The following is a 23,280-nucleotide window of genomic DNA, read 5'->3' as shown; positions in this document are numbered from 1 at the left end:
GTGAATCAGAACAATATGAATCAATCTCTGAGCTAGAAAACTTCTGAGTAAGATGTACAGCAGTCACTTTCCAAGAACGCTGCAGCAGGGATAACATATGTCGAGAATTTTAGTGTTTACATATTAAAAAACTGACTTACTACTTTATCCTGGCATATGTCTGCATACTTTAAAGGGTCTGACAAGAAAAAAATACATTGCAGTAGTATTTCTGATTTATCTGTAGCTGTCAAGTTTTATCGTTGTGAAGCTTGAAAAACAAAAAGAAGTTTGATTTACAGCATCCTTCCAATAATGTCTGGCTATTTCAAGTTAGCCGTAAAACAAGACTGTGTCATGTTGAAACATTGCTACAGCAGATGAATCATTATATATCGCAGGTAGATAAGAAGTCACTGAGAGTTCAAACAAGTCTGTGCCTCTTGTGTGATCCCTGGACACACAGGTGCATGCTACTAATACATACACAAAGAGCAGACCGCACAAAAACAGTGGTCATGACATTATGATGACCTCGTAACCTAACAGATTCCATAAAGAGGTAAGCCAGAAAGCTTGCTGTTATTGAATTAATAGCTTTAGGGGGTACCATCAAGAGAGGGAGAAAGAGACCGTGATTGTTGATGCATCAGATTAGGAGTCAGGGCTGATCATACTGAAATCATACTGATTCAATTATTATCAACTTTTTTTTACTGGTCTCTGGCTGTTTGTGTGTGTTTTTAGCTTTTAGTGTCCTGATTGTGTCACAAATAACAGTTTTCATTAGAAAAAAGTAACTACACATATGTAAAAAAATCACTTTTTTGTGTTATTTTATGGGCTTAAATCCAGTACAAGCAAATACAGAAAAGGTTGTGCGCGTCTTACTTGTAGCCGACAGCAGTAATTTGTGGCAGGCGTCAGGTCTGACAGTTCACACTGTGTTGCAGACCCACAGTAGATGAGCTCCATGGGTTCATCTTCCCTCGCCCACTCCAACCGATATTCAGAGATGTCTGTACCTGAACCCTCTGGGCTCTGTGGCAACACAGAAACACACTTTTTTTTCCTTGTCTATCACAGATACAATACCACAGATATATTTTGTCCATCTAGAAATGCTGCGTCACTATAACAAAGATACTTTCCTCTTTTCCTCTGTTGGTAACAGCAGCTGATGCAGATACATTTAAAGTCAACAGACTTTTTCTTTAGACATCTATTAGATATGTGTCTGTTTTTTGTCTATGTTGTTCGTCTGTAAAAACACTTTGAGTTTGTCTCACCTCCCAGTTAAGCGTTACACAGGTGTTACTGGTAAGAGTGATGACCGGCGCCCCACACTGGCCAGGAGGACCTGCTGCAGTCGTCACTTCTGTCGGCTCAGAGTACGCTCCAAACTAAAAGACACAGATAGAAAACAACCAGCAACTATTAAACAGCGGTAAACCATTCACCAACCAAAAAGCACTAAACACACTAGACTACTGCTGTTCTGTGTGTGTGCTGTGTTCGTGCCTGCTTTTAACCATTGCTCCAGCCCTGACTAAGTGAAAGACCAAACCAATTTAAAAGCCATGTTCATTCTGCACATAAACCCAGCCTGTGTTAAACTGTCTAGGACATTCTGACCTAATGATGACTGGCCCTGTGTGTGTGCTTGTGTATGCAGATTTTCTTCTTTATCCTGGAATCGAAGAGCATCAATGGTTCTTGTACTCAATGTGCCGAGTAGATTTCATGACTGAGAGTGAACCAGTGCCATTAAAGCATTGAATTGGAAAAACAGGCACACCTGTTGATGTGCCTGCTTTTGACTTTTCTTTTTTTTCTAAAAAAAAAAAAAACCTATGCTAAAGTATTTTTTACTATAATACTACTGCTATTTGAGCATGTTTCTCACCCCAGCCTCATTGGCAGCCCTTAGTCGGAAGCTGTATGTTGCACCAGGTAGCAAACTGCCAACAGTACACTGCAGCTCAGAGCCATGGTACACCTCTGCTGGCTTACTGTCCCCTTCGCTCATCTCCAGACTGAACACACATTCCTCGCACACTCCCTCAGAGACAGGAGAGTCTAAAGGCATGAAAAACAGAAGCATTTACAATCAATGAGGACATCTTTTATGCATTAACTCCTAAATATTTATGTCGAGTTATACGTGTTTTAGATTATGTTTACTGATCAGTTCAGCAAGTGCCGTCCAAAAAATCCCTTTTTCTTTAACTCCATAGGCTTGCTAGCAGCTGGCTGAAAGTAATAAATGATAGAGACAGTTGGGAAAACCCTCCAATACATTATGTCTGACCTTCAGCTCAAGCCAGTAATTGCAGCAGCGCTGCCTGAACTTGAGTTGATTAGGGATGTGACCAGCTCTATTAAACTAGTTAAAGGAAGAACTTCCTCAGCACTGCCTGCCAACAGATAACAGTACTAATCTGCAATAATGCCTCAACATTAGGAGAGTTAAGTTAGATGTGAGGGTAGGTTAGGACTTTAATAGGCTAAATTAGGGCTGACTTAGCTTACATTAGACTTGGCCAGGGGAACATATTAAGCAGCCAGAACGTGATTTAGCAGCCTTTTATGTAAAAAAAAAAATTCAAATGTGTTCTTCCCAAATAAAGCTGAACTCAGTGTACGTGTATGTCTGCACTCACCCCACTCTAACTGCACCTCCTTGTGCTTGGCTTTACCCACAATCCTTGGCAGCTGGCAGGGCCCTGGCGGGACACTTAATGTACGGACCGGAACACTAACAGTACACTTCAAGAGAAGAGACAAACAAAGGAAGTCAAGACAAAAGCAAAGAAACGACAATTATAGAGAAGTTTCATTAATAACTGACTGAAACTTTGTTCATTTGCATGCAGATTGCAGATTTCCATGTATTTCCATTGCAGATTTTCCAGATTTTTTAAAAGCATAAGCATATGCATAACACTTATAAGAATGGAACGTAAACAGTTGAGGGTCCGTTTGTGCGTCTTACTGGGCTGTGTCCTCCTGTGGTGATGCTACACACACGTAGGTGGTAGAAGGTTCCAGGTGTCAGGCGCTCACACACACATTCTGTTGCTGGACCACTGTACGCTACCTCCCACTGGCTCGCTGCGCAGAATATACAGATGCACACAAGCACATGAAAAACATAATTACACAACCGCTGACATTCATGAGAAAAAGTGTTACAATCGTCGGCTGTTGTGTATGATTTCCTGCAGTCGACCTATTTATTTTTCACTGAAACAGAATCACATTGACCCAATTAATACCTGTGCTACACTTCATGTGGGCTGTAAAGCAGCACCTTTGTGCTGCAAATATAGGCTCTGCTTATCATACAGCACAAAAGCAGCAGCCAGAGTGGCTGCGTACGTATTGTGATTACGTAATGTGAAAATGCCATACACTAGGAACATAATATGCTAAATTAATCTGCAGGGGTGTGACGTAGGTGGAGTTCTGTAATTATTGTGTGTTAGTGTCCAAACATCCATTCCCCATAGAAAACATTGCTTGATAATATGATGAATTCTGGACAAGACGAGTTATGTGAGAGTCATTGTGAGCACATACCACTGCATTCACTTTAATTCATTAAAAGATATGACAAGGTTGGTTGCATGGTATATGGAGCTGTACCACATCATTTCGATTGACTTCTTAACTGAAGAACATTCACTAAAATGTTTAATTTCCTAGTATGCGGACTGAATGAAACAACAGAACATTTAGTTATTTGTATTCAAGTTGTTTGTTAAATTGATGCTAAACAATGCACGGCTGTTTGTCTTGAGAGGAAGGGGGGCTGAATGTGGCAAGTGTGGATAGAAGGATGGATGGATGGAGGAAAGGATGGATGGATGGATGGAGGGAGGGAGGGAGGGAAGGATGGATGGATGGAGGGAAGGATGGATGGATGGAGGGGAGGATGGAGGGAAGGATGGATGGATGGAGGGGAGGATGGAGGGAAGGATGGATGGATGGGCAAATGGAGGTGTTGGAGCCGTACCTTCAGAGCATCCCTCTGAGATCTCTAGCAGGTACGTGAGAGCCTCTGAGCCACCGTTATCCTGGGGAGGATCTGTTGGATCAAGAGGGGTTAGATATTTAAGTTTAGGGTAAAAATTCTGCAAAAGAAGACTTGTTGTTGGTTGTTACTATAAAATAATGCAGTGGTTCAATTGTACCCATAGAATATAAATCACATGGCCTTCATTAAAACTGCATTGTGTTCATTGCTGCATCATAATTGAGAGACACACAGTAAAATCCATGCTATGTTTACAACATTTCTAAAAGAACAGGCTGCCCTGACTCCTTCAGTACTAACACAGCTTTTATGACTGCTACCTCAGTGTCAAGCATGTGCGTGTAAAAACAAATGAGTAACCTGTCAGTATATACAAAGGAAACCATTTCAGTCATGTTCCTGTGAGTGTGTATGTGTTTGTTTACCCCATGTGACAGTAAATCCATATGGTGTAGTTCCGGTGATGCAGGGTGTAGATGGAGGGCCTGGTTTGTCTGGATTGGTGGTGCACACCAATACTTCACTGGGACTGCTCTTCCCCTCCATGTTTGACGCTATGAGCTGCAAAGAGAAAAGGCAGAAAGGACAGGATGATACAGAGGCAGGAAGGTGAGAAAGGGGACAAAATCAGTAAGAATGGAGTGTAAGACAAAAGAGGTAGCAAGCCAAGAAGAAAGCAGACAGAGGAATTTATCAAAAAGTGAAGTAAACGTCCTGATTAATAGAAGCCATTACTCTTTGTTCCATCACCTGTGCTCCCCAGCCTTCATTCCTCTTCACTTTACTCCCTACATTACCCCAATTCAATGGCCAATCAATTTGCTTTGTTCCCAGATGTTCACACATGATGGACAAAACAAAGAAAGAGGAATGCTTCTTTGTGTAATTGTGTCATCAGACATCTGAAGGTTTATCTGACCATGTCTTTGACATGATTGCACCACTGCTGTCAGAACATTTTGTCCACAAATTACCACCTCAGCTTTTAGCAGAAACGTGTTCAGTGTTCTGTACTTGATAAATGGAAGGTAGATTGGCTTGTTTCACTACTCACTAAATTGCAGCCGTGTTACTATCTCATCCCATTCCTATTCGTCCATGCTTGTCCCTAAATAACTTCTCCCATTTACTTTGTATGCACAAACAAAAGCACACGTGTCACTTACCCTGAATTTATACTGTGTACTCCTCTTCAGGCCTTGTACAGTACAGGTCAAGTTTTCTCCAGTGTACTTTGGATGAAAGTCTGTTCCCTGTGGTAGATACACTGTCAGTAGGCTCTTTCAGTGCATTAGCATCAGTGTTTTGAGTGATTCCTCAGCTATGGATGCAGTAAATGCTGATTTTTATGAGCTGCGCATCGTCTATACAAAAGTGAGTTTCTTTGCATAAGTATTAAAGGATTTGCGGCTCTGCGTTTGTTGTTATTTTTAATATTTGCTCATGAATTAATGTGGTTTCTTATTTTCTCTTTCTACTTCCTTCAGGGTTTTTAAGTGACTGACAGCCAGGAAGCACAATAAAATATAGAAACACATAAAAAAGAGGCCCAATCTAATAGTAAAAACACAAAACCAAATAAAGCCCTCATGTTTACTGGCAGTTTGTGTAAAACCTCTGTGCAGAACCACTTTCAATTCTGTTATATATGTTTATAATGTAAAAAAGAAATAGGAAAATATATTCTTGCGAGGAACTCACGGTGTTGTCCTCTTGGATCTCAAGTGTGTATTTGAGCTGCTCCTCGCTGGGGCTGCCCTCAGGACGCCCCCACTCCAGAGTCACCCAGGACACCCCCGCCCTGACGAGCCGTGGTGCTAAAGGCAGAGCGGGCAGGGTGCCCATGGTGTAAAACACCACCTCTGTGCTGAAGCCACTGCACAAAAAAAAAAATCATTCAAAATTTTTATGTTTTCATTTAAAACACTGAAGCGAGTGATGGAACGACTTGTGCCGGAGATGCTGTGTGTGCCCTGAATTACAAACTCAGCATGGACTCTGAAATTTACAAGTTGCTATAAGTTGATATAGAAACTTTTTTTTTTCTAGTAGAAATAAAAATATGTAACCTAAAAAAAAAAAATCCATGACATGTACAAGCTTTATTCTAGTGTACGTGCTCATAGCTTCAAATGTGAAATGACCTGAAGGACACATTAAGGCTGCTTTGAGCTCGGCTAGAGAGCTCATATATCCTCTCTCACTCTCGCTCCCCTCTATCACCTCCTCCCTTCGCCCCCTGTCACCCTAACGACTGCAGACGAGATGCTGCTCGCCGTAATGACAAAGAGGAGGCGAGAGGATTGGGGAAATGGAAGGAAAATGGGCAAGAGGAAAAGGGACTCATGTCACATGCAGACTAATAGCTTTAGATAGGTCACTGCATGTTTCTGAACAAGAAAGGCTCTGTCACTGTATTTATAATGGCGAGTACACTGTTCACCTGCCTGTGTGTATATACTGTATATATAATTTATACGTTTATATATTCAGTACCTTGTGCCAATGTCATTATGTGCAGCCACTCTGAACGTGTAGCCACAGGCGGGGAACAGTCGTGTCAGCTTACAGTGTCTCTGGCTCCCAAAGTAACATTCTCTGAAAACACTGTTCTTCTTTCCCTGCAGATGCAAAAAAACAATAAAAAATAGTGTGACAAAGTATCATTGGAAAAGCATAATTTAGCATTACTACATCTGGTCTAAGGAGCTGAATGTTTATCGGTGTACGTGTTGTTTTGAGGTAAGGGTAGAGCATGACAGATGACAGACAGACTTACCTCATCCCACTCAAGCAGGTAGTTTGTGATTTTGGATCCGTTGTCGCCCGGAGGCTGCAGATGACAAGGAAGTAGAGCAAACGAAGCAGACAAGAGAGGGAGAGATGGGGAGATTAGGATAAAAGTCTTTGAAAATGAGATGGACAAAATACCTGCTGTGTTTTCATGACTGGCCTCATATCCTGTCTGGGTGACTGATGTCACTCTTTATCAGTGACAGTGTGAGAGAGGAAAAAAAATTGCTTGTCGAGAAAAGGTCAGAGGGGATGCAAAGAGGCAACCTGACAGAATTTGCAACACAAGAATGTCTATTAGGTGTCGCAGGGCTGAGTCAAGCGAGGACATAAACCATGTGACAGCAAACATACCTTTTTCCCACTGTATTGGTGGGATTGCACCAATGTCTACTATAATTCCTCTTTATAGCTTCTTAAATATTCCTATGGTTAAATCCCAGATGGGGTATGTGGACCTGTGTACCTTCCACTGCAGGGTGAGGGTGCTCTTGGTGCGGTGTGAAAGTTTCGGGGGTAGTGGGACGTCAGGGACGCTGCAGTGTGTGGTGAATGAGCCAGCCTCTGAACACGAGCCTCGAACCGAGTTGTACATCGCCAACACCCTGACACAGAAGACACCAAACATTCACAAAGATGTTGGAGCAACATTAAGATGTGTCCCCATTGTCCAGAAGTACCGAGTCCTTACCGTACGTGGTAGTCTGTCGCTGGCCTTAGGTCCTTCAGATGGTACTCCATTTCTTCGCCACTGAAAGACAAACACAAACCACAAAAATGACACCACAGTCTAGGCTGTTTAAGATGTTTTCCTTCAGTGTGGAGTGGGTTTCTAACCTGTATATAAGGCGATACTTTCCATCTCGTCCTTTATCTGAGAGAGATACCTCATAAGAGCAGGACACAGGCATCCCGTTACCATGCCTGTTCACCAGTCCCGCTGGGGGTGCCCAGGACAGCCGTGCAGCCCGTGCCTGAACATTTGACACCTGTAACACAGGACACAAATAAACACATATGTTTTTACACAATAAAACCGAAAGCAACCTTCAGTTATTTTCCATGTATGTAGTGTGACTTATTGTCCTCGCTCCCAGGGTAAAACAACAAGCGGCAGGAACAATTACTCTAGATTTCAAGCTCAGACGCGTCAATGTCAGGAAACCACAGGAAGAAAAACAGAAGACAACATGTTTCTGTGTGCCTGTCTGAGTCTGCCTGCAAGTGAATGTTTATGGAAGATTTAGGTGCAGTGAATGATGGATAGGCCAATTCAGCATGATTTAGCACAATCTGCTGTCATTCCAAGCCACAATCCCTCTGAATAGACACTAAATATGTGTGATGGCACTGCAAACGAGTGAAGAGAGAGACACAGAGAAGTGTCTTCATCACAATTGTTCAGTTAGAGGACATCACATCACTCTGTTCACATCTGTCTCGGATAGATCTCGGATAATTGATTCATCACCGAGGTCACTTTTTTTACTCACTTTTCATCATTTTTTTTTCTTATATGTGCACTGAGCATACATTAATAAGACGTCATGGCTCCCACATAATAAATGGCCTGATCATTTATGCAGCAGCAGCCTGAGGTGCACGGTGACAGGCAGGGAGAGGGGTAGACAGTGAGAAGCAATGACAGAGAGCATAAAGAGAAGTGGTGGAATGAACATTTGAAGTGAGAACCAGTCTGTGCAGTTGCTGAATCTGACTTCATTTCTGACCAGAGTCTCCTGAGGCAGGCAGTCATTCTAGATGTTCCTGATTTGGATAAAACTGTCTCGACCTTACATTTATGCAAATGAGCAGCTGCCAATTGACACCCCATCTCTATAACTACTGCAATGCTACCAGAAAGCATTGAACAGCTGCTTACATAGACACCAAATCGTGTGATTACTCGCTGATGACAAAATTCAGATCCTTTGGGACCCTCTAGGTGCAGCGAGTACAGCTTAATTGCCAATCTGGCTCCTCGTGCCCATTTTTTTTTTTACAGAATTTTTGATTCAGATTTGTCTTCTTGCAGACCATGATTATAAACACTCCTGAAAAAAGCAACAGCCAATAGAGATCTTAGCGAGATTTTTACAAAATGACACAAGAACTTTGAAAAAGAAAAGAAAATTTGGAGGTTTTGACCTTAAACATTAATAAGTCTGCACCTGCATTGTATGGAAATATAAATATTAACGTCTACTAGGAAACAGGCATCACCATGGTAGTAGGTGCAATTCTCATCTCCGGATAATGACCATTATAAAAACATGCATACATGCATTTATGATGCAAATCCAAGTCATTTCAGGTAAGGTGATTTATGAGTTTACCACTCTTCTCTTTACTCCAATGTTCACAATTCAGCCAATTTTTTTTTTTTTTCAAAAGTGAATAGCGATTAGGGCAGCAACACCTACAGCTGTCTTCAATATGGATGTTGAATGTACGTTCCATTGTTGCTCCTTCCTTTCCTCTGTTTTCTATTTCTTTCCAGTCCCAGCTGTAATAAACTGTTTAAAGGTCATCTGAGGTTACAAGATCATTTTCTGCTGTACATCAATACTCTTTCATGCATTTTTCAGCATCTCCTTTTTACACCACACACCCCCCTATCTTTCATTACTCCATTCTCACACAGTCCATTTTACTTCCTGTTATAAACTCACAGATGTTAAATGGTCCAATTGCACAGCCTGCTGACCAAACTGCTTTAACTATGGGAGAGCAATTCCTCTCTACCAAACCATGTCTGCACAGCGCTCGTTCGTTCACTCGCATTGCCCTCTGGGAAAGGCAAAAAAAGCTGTCTCAGTGTTTACAGTGTTTTGCAGCTGCTGGAGGAACAACTTGGAGTGAATGGCATGGATGAGCAGATGCTGCCCTCGTGTGGCCAAAGCGAGCACAGCTTGCATCTGCTGCCTTTACCGTAAGTCCCATTAATACCTTGAAAAAGAGAAACGGTGTGCATATACAAGCATTTCCTTTTCCTATGAATCACAGAGACAAGATAAACTTATGGAAAACACATTAATATTCTTGCCAGCTATGACTGCACCAGACAGGGAGGTGATTGATGAACGTGGTTATAAATGTGTGTGTGTGTCGGTGTTGGTACTTGTGGGAAGAGGTAAGCATACCAACCTGTGGTTTGTCGATTGTAGACAGCATGTCTTGAACACGCTTCCCTTCTGAATCATGATCTGTGGAGACGGAGATGAAATAAAAACAGAGTAATTATCAGAACAATCTCAGACAAGAATTGTTTCCAATGTAATATTCAGCAAAGAAGAGAGATCATCTGTGAACATGTGGAGACGTCTTGAGGGCATTTGGGTAAAATCTTGGGCCATAATCATATTTTTTCCCCCCAATATAATTCTGTCTGCTGACTTGAAAAAAAATAAAAATTTCCCCATCCCAAGTTTCAAAACAGATTTGCATTTTCATTTTTGGCAGCAATGAAACTGAAAAACAAGGCTGTTGATTGACAAGAAGAGGGCTGCATTTCCCACAGGCCATGTTACAGTGATATCTAAAAATCTACGGCTCATTGTTATTCAAGGTCAGCCAAGGTTTGCATTAAGATTTGAAAACAGACAAAAATGGATTTTGGTTCCTTAACATATCTTATCCAACAAGTCGTCTGTGGATACAGAGCACGAATAGACCAAAAACTGAGTAAAAACAAGCCTGAATTCTTCAGAACATGTGTTGTTGAATGCTGTGTGATGCAACACTTGTTTTCTTGACAAGCTCCGATTTCATCTCATCAAATCCTGATGAACATGCATGGAAAAAAAAAGAAATCATCCAGCATTCCGCAGAAAGCATTAGTCACAAATTCCTGAAAAACAGCAAACTAAAAGGGGATCACCAAACAACAAAAAGTATGACTCATAGTCCGCAGTGACTACTCTGCTCTGTAGGAATCATTAGTTCATAGACATCATTATCCTAATCATTATTATGTATCATTTTCAATCATTTGTCCCTGCACCTGTGAGTAATTATTCACAAACCATGCATCAGTGTGTGAGTTTGTTCTGAATACAGTGCCATATGTAACCCACTTAAACAACTGTGTTGCTAGAATAAAGCCTCCCTGTGTATTTTATTTTAATAACTGTATATGTGTATATTTTATACACTAATAATATACAAAAATAGTCCTTTGGGAAACCATCAACTGTGCCAACATAGGAACATTTTAGCCAAAACGGCTAAAAAGGTCTTTTCCAACTGATTGCATCACAGGGTGCTGGGCAGAGAGGGTCCATACACACAGACACAGACACAGATGGCATAAACACATGCACACAAACTCACTCAAACATGTCCAGAGGTGATTTAGTGGACACTTGAGGTTGTTATGAGTGCATGTGTGTGGGTAATGGAAGTCCGCCCCCCGGCCCCTCGGCATGATTCTCCCCAAAGTTGAGGTTTTTCCAACAAGAGGAGACCTGCTTTCTCCATCTAAGTCTGACCACTTTGAGTCTCACAGGATGCGAGTCTGTTCATGTAAGTGATCAAAACATCTAAATGAAACTACATTTGATTAGTGTGTTTTAGGACTGAGGAGACCGGACACACACAGTTTATCTGTGTACAAGGCAGTTGGTGTTATAAAGATTACTGTAATGTAAGCGATGAATGAGAGATTGTGTGTGTGTGTCACTAGGTTCTATAGAGAAGACCTTGCTGTGCCTGGGGGTACACTTATGAGTCATGGCAACAGTGATGTCATGGAAGCACAACCTCAACTTGACCTCGCTGTGTGTGAGTGTGTATGTGTCTGCATAAAAAAAGCAAGAGCAAAAAAAAAAGAGAGAGACTGTGTGCGTGTGTGTGTGAAAAAGGAGAGGATCAGGTTACAGAAGATTGGTGATGGGCAACAGGAGGAGGGGAGCTAAGCTACTGTGTGTGCACCGGGGCGGGCCGAGTTCAACAGGTGAGGTTTACATTATGCATTACTGCATGACACATTGGCTCATTGGCATTCTGTTTTTATTTTGATATATACACACACACTCAAACATCTGTCCTCTTTTATACATTTAGATAAAATAGAACTTTTATGGATAAGAGCACACTCAGACTCACAGCTCCAGACATGAGCGGCTCTGTCAAATAGGAGGCTGACCCAGCTTATTTCAGCCATTCATCTCAGCTGAGTGAAAACCAGGAGAATACGGTCTGCTCAGCTTCACAGTCCTGTAGCTACTTGTCCCATGCAGCGAGTCAAAAAGAGGCAGAGATCCTTTACAGCATCATTTCAGCTGTCACAATAAGCAGCAGTCATTGGACAACCACCACTGTGTGACCACAGGAGGACATGTAATATAATACCATGGTCTGTTCACATTTATTCTACTGGTATTTACTCTTTTTTATTTTTTTATTTTTTTATTTTTTTAACATAAAAAACTGGCTGAATGAGACATGTTAATATTTCAGTACTGTGAAAAAAAAGTCTGCCAAACCGCAAGTTCAACTTGTGACAGAAGACAGCGACTTATTTAATATTTCAGGAGTAATAAAGTCTAAAAAACACACTACTGCTTCGCCTCAGCGCTGAGTGTTATGACTTGCTGTGGTTGTTGGGTCCAGATGCTTAAGTGTTTAATATAGAGATCGACCACAAAAAGCTGCAGCTGACGGCTGAACCTGAACCTCATCCCAGTGTTACTCCACATAGTCCCAATGTCCTCACTGTCCTCCCTTGTCCTCTGTCTGTTTTCGTGCGGCCCACGCACCCTCACTTCCTCTCCTCGTCTGACCTCACATCCTGTCTGTGTCTAACCGCCTGTGTTTGATTACTGAGGACAGCCAGACTGAGCGAGGGAGCGCAACGGACAGCAGGAAAAGAAGAGGAACGAGGGGGAATGGGGAGCTGGGCTTGGTGGAGGTGGAGGTGGTGGGGGAGCTACAGAGTGAGCCAAAACCAGGCGAGAGGGGAATTTAGAGGAAGAAAGTGAGACACTGAAGGACAGAGCACACAGAGAAGAGAGAGGACGGGCAAAAGAGGAGTCTGGGTAAGAGATTAGGTACAAAAACACAAGGAAATTGAGAGACAAAGAGCGAGCCAGGGATCAACAGAGAGGAGGAGAAAGGGGGGGATAAAAGGAGAGAGGGAGGAGAGGGCTTAGAGGGATGTGAGGAGAGGATTACACACACTTATGTGACATCATCAGAAAGCGCAGAGCAGATGCACACCACTGATCTGAATGTATTAAGTTAGCATGAGTCAGTGATGCAAATATAGACTAGCTAGTTCTTACAGTATGAAGGGCAAATGATAACACTGTGACTTAAGGTAGAAGAAGATAAAGTTACACAGTTCTGCAGTTACCTGCACGTGCAATTCAAGCCTTTCAGTGATTATGCAGAAAGTTTGATATCGTTTGTGGTATTCCTGTTTCAGGTAACTGAAATTTCCAAGTCAAAGAAACCACAGTGATGACTGCAGCCAGCCAGGAATGTGGATCTGAACTCATCCACACCCACCCTATTCATCTGACTTGGCCCCCTCACCCAAACGCCTCTCTTATTCCTCAACCATCACCATTTTGACATTGATAACGATGACGGTGCACTGTAGACCCCTTACACACAAAGAGGGGTAAAGTGTATAATATATATATATATATATACACGACTCTAGCCTTTAAGCTGAGCTAAATAAGCGAAAACAGCCCTTCAAAGGATGCTGAATTCAATGTTTCCTTCTTAAAATTGTGCAAAAGAAAGAATTTTTCCTTCAAAAACTGCGCCACCATATTCGGACAAAACACACACTGCATCACTGTCCTCAAATACATGGAAACGTTTACAACATTCTTTTTTAATGCTGCAGACCTACAAACTCCAAAATTAGTTACGTCACTTGCAAATACAGCTTCAGTAAAACTGAGTCACTTTGACACTGAGGAGGTCGCATTCCTCCTGCATGACGGCCTGTGGTGCTTAGACACAGTCTGTCTGCACTGGGACAGAAAAAGACATTTAAGGCCCAGAGAAAAAAATGTGAAAAATGTGGCAACGGCCGCTCGCTCAGCCCCCACTCCACACACACACACACACACACACACTGGGCCACAGGGTGCATGTGGTGTGTCAACCTAAAAGGAACAAAGTGAGATGTGATACCCATCTTTAGGAGCCTCTAATCAGGGAGAACAAAGCAAAGCAACAGACACTCATCTGGAAATAAAAAGGGGGACAGCGAGGGATGTGAGAGCGGGGACAGAGCTGAGGGAAGGGAGGAGAGGAAAGAGGAAAATGGAGGTAGAGAGGGGCACAGACCTTGGATTCCACACTATTATCATCTGCTGCATAGTGAGCATTCCATCTGCTCAACAGCTGGGCTACACACAGACACACACACACAGTGGAGAAGTTGTTCGGACATGCCTGAAATTGTGGTTGTCATGGTGAAGCTTTGGTTCTCATGGCCAGAGCCCTGATGGTTTATAAAGGGGATTAGAAAGGGACAGAGAGACTGGCACAGAGAAACGAAGAAGTGGAGTAAGAAAAAGAAAGAAAGCAAACAAAAGCAGAAAAAGAACTAAACAATTAAAAAAAATCTATTTACAAAACAGAGGGAAAGGGACAGATATCCAAATAAGTAAGATTTTTTTCAATTCTGGTTATTGGAGAGAATGACAAGATTTCTTCAAGATTGACAGTGCAGTGCAGACCGCACTTCAATGGTATTCAGCAATAAAATTAAAAATAAAAATAAAATATAAAGTAATCACAGTCCAGACACATGTAAGTGTATTCTCCACTTCCTGGGTTTCCCACATTAATGCATGTAAATGTAGCAAGACAGAGACCTTGTCCTCTGCACCACTCCCACTGCAGAGAAGAGATGAAAAACGTCTAGTTGCTTTCCCAAAAAGGAGTATGAATGAGTGCGCACGTATGCCTCTGTAAGTGTGTACGTGCTGCGGACAAATAGCAACCTGGCCAGGCACTGAGGGATTATGGGGGATGCGTTTCTCAGAACCCTGACCCCATTCAACCCTGCTCAGCCAAAGAAAAAAAAAGAAATATGCTGTATATAATACTAATAAAATCTTGAGTGACTGCAGACTGTGTGCAGCCACAGTGGAAGGCAAATCCACAGTCTGACAGACAGCAGAGGCGGATAGAGAGAGAGAGATTGACAGTGACAGAGGAAGAGAGATGATAAAAAAAACACACACAGATAATATGACCAAGGATTACTAGCTAATTATGATAGGGTGGCTCAAAGGTTCAATGGGATGTTCCATATTAATAACCTGTAACTATAACTGTGCTTTTATTAGTTATAAGCTACAAGCCATTGTAGGGTTCTTACATGCTTGGGAGGGGAGGGTGGGTGTTACAAACTCACCACTAGATGTCACTATATCCTACACACTGGTCCTTTAAATGAGGTTTACAATGTAAATGTCATGAATGCTACATGTTTATATAAAACAGTGTCATATAGAAGTCAATTAAAGTTACATAAAAATCAAAAGCAACACATTGTGACACATGCAAAACCTTTAAATTTGTGTTACCAATTTCAGCAGTGGTCATTTGCTTAAGTCAACCACAGTGTTATCTACGTACATGAAGTCAGCCTGTCCTGCTTCATACGGAACAGGTTAGGTGTTGAGGTTTGATAGTGTGAAGAGTTTATCACTTGTATCACACGGTTCATTTGGCTGGATGGGGAAATGTCTGGTGTGCTCGTTGTGATTGGCGAGAACATCCTCCCCTTCTAATCCCTCTAGTCCTGTTACATGATATCAGCGGGAAAGACATTCCTCTGCTGGTAAAAACCATCCCCTGTTCCCTGCCTGTTTTCGGCCCCTTTTTGACTCTTCTCATCCCAAGTCTGTCCCCAATATTTTTCCCTCTTTTATCATTTTTTTCCCTGTGTAATCTCTTTTTTTTGTCTTTCTTCTGTCAAACTCTCCCTTTCTAGTCCCTCTCTCCACCCCGCTGCCCTCCACCTTGCCCTACAAACATGGCCGTATTTGGGTTTGTGGGAAGGGGTTGGAGGTTGTGCGTGGGAGGGTGAGAGGGGTGGGTTGAGATTATCGCCATGGTGATTCACAAAAACAGTCCAGTAAGGCACAAGTAGGAGTGTGTGTTCACACATTTCCAGGCCTGTTACTAGTCACAGCAGGAAGAGGAGCTTGATAATAGTTAATATAATTGCTGAACTGTGACTTGACACAGTCAGTGGCCACAGAAGATAATGAGGATGACATCAAAACCTTACAGGACACTGCACTTAAAAGGAAAACTTTTAATGTCAACATAGTTCTAGAACTCTCACTGTATTATATTATATATTTAACTTTTTAGTGGGAAAATAACAAAAATTAGAGCAAATTATTAACTTAAGAACAATGAGATTGTTCTGTATTAAATGGAATGAAAGTGACTTCCAAGCACTGATCAATGATATACCCTCAGGCGACCTATAATAATACAGCAGCTGTAGTTAAAGCTGCCTTATCAAACTGTGATAGGCAATTATTTTCATGTTGCTTTCATTACGAGTAACTCTTAAGCCCACAAAGAAGTGAGTGACCTCATACCGGATATATCCCTATAAGGATAAAGAATATGTAGCTGTGCATTTGATTCTGGTAAGCTAAAGCTCTCTGGTTTCTCAAGCTAATACTAATTTTAATCCAAATCAAGCTATCTTTTTATATATTGCTGACCTTGTTGTCTGACTTATGGCTCCTCTCCACATGTGCTACTGTTGGACTATATGTTTAAGCATTTACAGTTACCCTGTAATTGCAACTTGGCCACATTTCAGCTAAAGTTAGCCACTTTTAAAGTGGGCTGAGGCAAGAAGTATCTGGTACAGTGAATAAAAATCTTCTAAGAGTCTGTGCCATACCCAGCTTAGTCTGGATTATTATTATTATTATTATTATTATTATCAACTTTGTGATAACGACAGAATTTTCCTAATTTTAAAGCATCCTTCTTGAATCCTTGTCACTGTGTTAAGCAATGAAGAGCAATCTTTGGTTTAGATTTACTGTGTCAACACTGAGGATGCACGAAATTGTGCGATTGTGCAAGGCAAAATGAAATTCCAAAGACACTTTAAGTTTGCTTCAGCTACAAGTATTTTTCCCCTCCCTCTGCAGAATAGATACATGTGTTTCCACACGTCCTGTATTATTCTAAAGCATCATCAGAACCCTATCCATAGAGCCAACATGGTGGACACAGCAGCCACTGCACACATCTGGTTTCTCCTGTGTACACAGCACTTGGCAGTGACGTAGAACCAAAGATGGAGGAGCTGAGGGAACTGGTCCATCTGTTTCTGCTGAAATCCCAGTTTTTCGGAGTGAGAGACAGGATCTGCGGTGGTGATGATGCAGAGCCAAGATGGAGGAACAGAGGGGACGGAGCCCACATCTGTTTCTGCTCAGCAAGCAGCTCAGTTCTGAGGAAAAGGGCCTGTAGAGCTGGCTTTACTGGGGAATGGACAGCGTGCTGGCCAAGTCAGCCTGCTGCCTTACTGGCACTGTGGCAATAGCCACACACACGCACACACAGAAAGCAAGGGCATCAGGGGCAAAGCGTAGGCGGCTGTGTGTGTGTGTGTGTGGTATTCTGGGTTGGACCGTACATGGATGCGCCGGGCCAAGCAGCAACTTTGTCGGAATGTTTGTACTCTGCTCTTTAACTCTCTGTCTTTCCATCTCTCTTTCCCCTGTGATGTAGAAGCTCAGACTCAAAAAAGAAACCTTCTTACAAACCTTCCATCTCTCTCCTCTCTCATCTGTCCTTCAAATACAACATTCCTTCCCTCTCTCTCTCTCTCCCTATGTGCCCCCCACACCCCCCACCATCCTCTGGACCCTCATGCTCTGATTGTTTTACAGGAAGCCCAGTCACGGGGTGTTTGTGCATGTGTGTGTGTGTCTGAGTGTTGGTGTGTGTGTGTGTGTGTGTGTTCTGTGGTACATCTAGCTGACTCAGCCTGATCTCCAGCCCTGTACTGAGACCCTGGTAGACCAGAAGCGACAACCGACGACATGCTGACATGCTCCTGTCCATCATCTGTGTTGCCGCTCTTAGAGTACCACAGTTTCCGTCATACAAACTGATGAAATTCATAAGCTGTCAACCTCACTTTCCTTCCTTTCTCCTTCTGTGGCAGTCATCTTAGATAATACCCTGTTATGTGTTTTGTGTGTGTGTGTGTGAGAGAGAGATTCACACACATACATGTGTGCTTTGCAGCTGCAAATGTCCAGGCATGCATGCATACTGTCTGTGTGTAGGATTATATGTGTTTGAGTGTGTAAGCACTGCTAAGAGACTGATCAAATATGTCAGTTTAACACCATGTAACTATGTCAAACAGACAGATATGGTCTTATGTAGTCAGATTTTCTGTCTGAGATTTCAGCCACAGTACAATGGAGGAGAAAGGAATTTCAGCTATGAAAAAAACACACCTTGTGGTGAACAGAATAATTGCAAATTATTATATTAGAATGGAAGATATTTTTATACAACTTTTTACATGTATGTAAAAGAATGTGTACAAACAACTGTTTAAACTCCTCAGTGTTTTTCATCGCCCTGCATAGTGTTTTAAACTGTACAGATGTGGGTAATGGCAAACCCCTTCACACAACTTCTCTTCAGTTTCGGTGTTTATTTTGGTTTCCCAGCACATGTGTAGTTGATGCCCTTGTAACTATGGGTTACAAGGACAGGCCCACACAGACACAACAAATTGGCGCCTTGCATACAACAACTAATGATTAAAAACTCTCTGCAGACGCTTGTTTAATCAAAGATGTGGAAAGTGAAACACCTGCATCCAATATCTTACAACACTGGCACAAACACTATGGGAATAATCTGGGCGAACTAAAAAAACGAATGTTTTCATAAAACAATAAACGCTACCCAAAATTGTCCATACAAAAGGCATACAGAAGAAATTTAATGTGTGTTCAGACGTCTGTCTCATCACCGTGGCCTTTGGGAAACTCACACATCCCCACACCTGACCCAGATGGAATATTCCTGTGATCTGACACCATGCTGTGAGGGACTAAACCAAAGTTTTATGGGGAAGATAAATTCAAAGAGGAGCTTGACAGCTACAATTAGGGAGTCAACTAATTTATACACGTCTTTATGTCTTGCTGTCATCACCTCTGTAGACATCCTTGTGTGATATATGTGTGTGTGTGTGTGTGTGTGTGCATAAATGATATACTCCACTCTTTTTAGTATATCTGATGTGTCAAAAGATATGTCATTAAGGCGGAACGGTACAACAAGTGTGTGTGTGTGTGTGATTCTTAATGTCTCTTTACATGTCCTTTTCTTTTATGTGTGTATGAGTTGATAAGGCTGAGCTGCGGTGTCTAAAATCTCAGAACTCAAAGGTTCCCTTCATCTCAAGCAGGACTCTACAGGTATGCGACTCCCCCCTCCCCCCCTCTCTCTCACCCCTCTCTCACCCAAACCCACCCCCCTCTCCCCGGCTCAGCCTTCACCAACAAGGCCGGTATTGTAGCGAGCGTAAAACGATAGTGCTCAGGGAAGGCTTCAGCTATGTGGTTACCCAGACAACCCCTCTTACCCCTTTCCCCACCTTCCCACCTCAATCCCTGCACCTACACCGCCGATCCCTTCACCTCAGTGAGGCTGCATTCATCCATTCATTTTTTTTTATTTTTTTTTTTTGCACACACAATTTTCTATGTGACAAAAAAAAGAATGAGAGGAAAGGTGTGTTTTATCTGAATGCAGAGGGGCACTGAGGTTGCAGAGGACAAAGCCAGTCACAAAGAGACAGACAGTGAGAGGTCAGCCTGAATATAAGTTATTCTTCCACAAAGAGATGGCTTTGTTCCTCACTGACATATCCATCATTTGGAGAATGAAAGGCACTATAGTGATGTTTTCAGATATTGCAGATTGTTGCCTGTTGTTAGGCTTGGGATGAATTTTAATGAAGAGAGTTCTGCATGTATGACAACCACATAAAGTGTATTAGGGTCCTTTGATGTCGCTCTTTAGCACTTAGTATAATGTCTATGTTGTTTGTGTCAGGTGTGTTTTTTTTATGTTTAAAAGTTGAAAACGACCAAATCAATGTGAGCTTTCAGGAAAGGAAAACATTAAAGCCTGCTGGAAACCTGTTGCTGTCTCTGTAGCGGCTTTGTGTGGGTGCCTACCTTGTGTGTGTGTCTCTGGTTCACTGTTCCGCGGACTGCTGCGGAGTCGTCTCTCTGGCTTCTTTCCCCCTGGACTGCCAACACCGCCCCCTGACCCCACTGACCCGAGCGATGGGGCGTGTGATTTGTTGCTGCATCACAAACAAATTCACAATAAATCTTCTCTATTCTATTCAACACTACAACAAAACCTCAACACCAACTCATAAAGAAGCAGTATGATCACCTGTATCCGTTGTGTGCTGGCCCCAGACTGCCCTTATAGGGAGTAGATGGAGGGGAATTAAGTCGGTTCTGTCGCTCTAGTTGTCTCTGTTCCTTTATCTTTTTGGGCTGTGGCTTACTGTACTCCTCTCTGCTTATGTAATTTGACATCCCATAAACTGGGATAATTTCTGCAAGGGAGGAGTGAAAAAATATATATTAAATGTGAAAGGAAATGTATATTTATTCATAAAGGATCTTTTAACTGCAATGGGTTGAGGTCCAGTTGTCCAGAAAGTGAGTACCTGGATCGCCGTACATGGGGGGAAGGTGGTGCTGGTAGTACTGATGGGGAGGCAGCTCGCCGGGGCTGACAGGGGGATAGAAAGAGTGAGAGTTGGGGATGAAGTGAGGGTGAGCCAAGTATGGCGGCAGATGGTGTGTGGGTGAGAGAGCCGGAGAGTAGGAGGGAGGGTAGCACTCTGGAGACTGGGGGGTCACCACCACTCTGCGGACCCCTGTGGTATCTTCCAGCACCTGAAAAGGAGAAAAGACAGGGGTGAGAGGAATGAAAAAAAACAAGAGGAAGAACAATGACAGCCATAAAATAACAGTGATGTGTGTGTGCTTAAAAAAATGGACTTTGGAACCCACAAATCATGTGAGGTGTGTAAACTCTTTACAGTCTGTGATTGCTTTCTCTCAAATATTGCTGTAATTTGGGTCAAGTGATTTAGAGGTGCTAGTTAAAAGCACCTCATCCAAAGATTATTTCACTGCTCCTTATTGTACAAGAGCAGGTGCTCGGTCTCTGTTAAAGGAATTAATTACATAATTTATTTGACAACTGAGACAATGTGCCATCGGGATGTGTTTTGTGCTTTGTGCCCACAGAGCGGTGAAAACAAGTGCTGCCATGTTGCCATCAGATGGCCAACAGATTTCAATAACAACAAAGTTCAAAGAGCTGCCTCAAATTAACACAGATTCCATACATGCATCATTTCACAATCATGGCTGGGACACACACACACACACATTCCAGCTATTCAGACACTTTCACAGGCCTGCATTCCAAGCAGAGCGCAAACACACTCCCTGCAGAGAGGGGAAGCTATCGGCCGGTCCCTCACAACAACAACAACAACAACAACAACACACTGTCACACACATACACAGAATACAGATAGAAAGAGAGGGAGTATGAAAGAGGGTCAGGAGGGGAGGTAGAGGGTTATAGAACTAATCCGAGTGAGAAAAACCTAGAGAGAACAAGAGAGGAGGAGGAGAAAGAAGAGGAGGAAGAGGAGGCCCCCCTATCTGCCCCTCATCCCCTCTTCTGGTGCAGAGGAGAAAAACAGTATGTTTACAAGAAAAAAACGAAAAAAAAAGGGGCAAAGTCCATGCATGAGTACATGTGGATCTGACCTGCATACATTTATTGATCAGGAGACACACACACACACTTTCTACATCCATCCAACCCCCCCCCCCCCCCACACAGAAACTCTACCCACCAAAGGCCTGTCTCCCCTATCAGGCGTGTTTATGTAAGAATGACAGTGTTTCCCGCTTACACTTGGCCCAGTCCCTACTAACACACACCCACACACACGCAAACACACACCCACGGTGAGCCAATGACCTGACTTCCATTGGCGTAGGAACACAATCCCACCACATGCAGACCACAGACATATTTGTAACTCTCTACACTTCTACCACCCCCCTACCGCCACCCCCAACCCCATCCTCACAGGGACATTTAATAGAGAACGCAGACACACATGCATAGAGGAGACTCAGAAAAACAAATCGGCCTTACACCCTAAATTCAGCACATTCCTGCTCGGTGCACTGTTTAGGGAGGATGCAGCTTTGGTTACTTGTGTTTGTGAACTACAACTGGTGTAACAGCTGGACATGCTGTCAGTGTGCCACAAATTTATTGTTACTACATATTGTGAAAATCCTTGAACACAACCGTTTTTTTTATCTTTGACTGACATTCAGTTAGATAAATACTGTGTTAAAAACATGTTAAATTACGATTTGTATTCATACCATTCACTTCTTACAAGAAATGAAAACCGCTGGTTAATTAAAAGCAGTTGCACATGTAGTGTGTGTGCCTGCGTCAGACTCCCGTCTGTGTGTGAGCGTGTGTTATTTTGACTGAAACTCTCCCACGCAACACAAACACATGATGAACATAAAAAATATATCAGAGAGTATCAGGCTAAGGGAAAACACACAAACATAAACTAACCTGTGAGATGTATCCAGGGGGAACATGGATGGGGGGGATTGACCCATTTGGAGACATCATGGGAACCTCAGCAGGACCTGCAAGGGAGGAGAAGACAGAATTATTTACTTTACCAGGCGGCTGATGCTTAAGTAAATCCTCATTTGCATTCGACAATTAACAGAACACATGCTGGGACACAAACACAGCCACACACACACACACACACACACTGGAAGGCAGGGGGAGCCTTGAGTGTTAAAATAGCTTCCAAACCTGTCTAAAAAGCCTTAAAATGCATCCAAACAAATGTAAATACACGTTGATTTCCATATTTCCCATCTGTATTCAACAGGAGTGTCATGATAATTATTCTGTAGGTGTAACACATGGGGGCACAAGGTCGCTTACTGAAAAATAAAATCTCCACACTGAAGCAGAAGCAGGAAAAATCTAAATAGAATTAACAGACTGAAAATGATGTTGACTTTTCCACTGTCCATATCTCCTCCTCCTCCTCCATCCCCCTACCCCCCAAAAAATCTCTCCATTTCTCTCTTCCTCCATCTCTGTGTGATGGAGGTCTGTGCCTGTTAAAGTCATTGGGACCCCGTCGGGACAGCTGGAAGCAGACCTGGCCTCAGAATAAATCACACGGCACAGACACACACACACAGAGAGGCCCTCACTGCCTGCAAACACACATGCAAGTATGAAGACACACTAATATTTTCTGTTCAGCTGCAGAAAAAACAACTGAGTTTATTTAAAGGGTTATTTCACACAAA

At 42.6% G+C, this 23,280-nt stretch overlaps 1 protein-coding gene across 3 annotated transcripts in view; it reads right to left on the bottom strand.

The window, feature by feature from the left end:
- fndc3ba (fibronectin type III domain containing 3Ba) overlaps nucleotides 1-23,280 on the bottom strand; it is a 72,347-nt gene that overhangs the window by 13,762 nt on the left and 35,305 nt on the right. For all 3 annotated transcript variants that reach the window (XM_028394940.1, XM_028394941.1, XM_028394938.1), the window contains exons 4-22: nucleotides 22,514-22,590; nucleotides 20,550-20,781; nucleotides 20,267-20,435; nucleotides 20,041-20,171; nucleotides 9,959-10,017; nucleotides 7,649-7,800; nucleotides 7,503-7,562; nucleotides 7,278-7,416; nucleotides 6,798-6,851; nucleotides 6,515-6,639; nucleotides 5,720-5,894; nucleotides 5,185-5,271; nucleotides 4,444-4,579; nucleotides 3,998-4,069; nucleotides 2,975-3,093; nucleotides 2,643-2,748; nucleotides 1,886-2,058; nucleotides 1,269-1,382; nucleotides 871-1,020 (exon numbers count right to left, since the gene is read on the bottom strand). In XM_028394940.1, coding sequence (XP_028250741.1) covers nucleotides 871-1,020; nucleotides 1,269-1,382; nucleotides 1,886-2,058; nucleotides 2,643-2,748; nucleotides 2,975-3,093; nucleotides 3,998-4,069; nucleotides 4,444-4,579; nucleotides 5,185-5,271; nucleotides 5,720-5,894; nucleotides 6,515-6,639; nucleotides 6,798-6,851; nucleotides 7,278-7,416; nucleotides 7,503-7,562; nucleotides 7,649-7,800; nucleotides 9,959-10,017; nucleotides 20,041-20,171; nucleotides 20,267-20,435; nucleotides 20,550-20,781; nucleotides 22,514-22,590 — 2,330 coding nt within the window. The remainder of the gene's footprint in view (nucleotides 1-870; nucleotides 1,021-1,268; nucleotides 1,383-1,885; nucleotides 2,059-2,642; nucleotides 2,749-2,974; nucleotides 3,094-3,997; nucleotides 4,070-4,443; nucleotides 4,580-5,184; nucleotides 5,272-5,719; nucleotides 5,895-6,514; nucleotides 6,640-6,797; nucleotides 6,852-7,277; nucleotides 7,417-7,502; nucleotides 7,563-7,648; nucleotides 7,801-9,958; nucleotides 10,018-20,040; nucleotides 20,172-20,266; nucleotides 20,436-20,549; nucleotides 20,782-22,513; nucleotides 22,591-23,280) is intronic.

This window comes from Parambassis ranga, chromosome 22 (genome assembly GCF_900634625.1).
Source record: "Parambassis ranga chromosome 22, fParRan2.1, whole genome shotgun sequence".
In the NCBI taxonomy this organism is placed as follows: Eukaryota; Metazoa; Chordata; class Actinopteri; family Ambassidae; genus Parambassis; species Parambassis ranga.
This window is presented reverse-complemented; position numbering and strand designations above follow the sequence as displayed.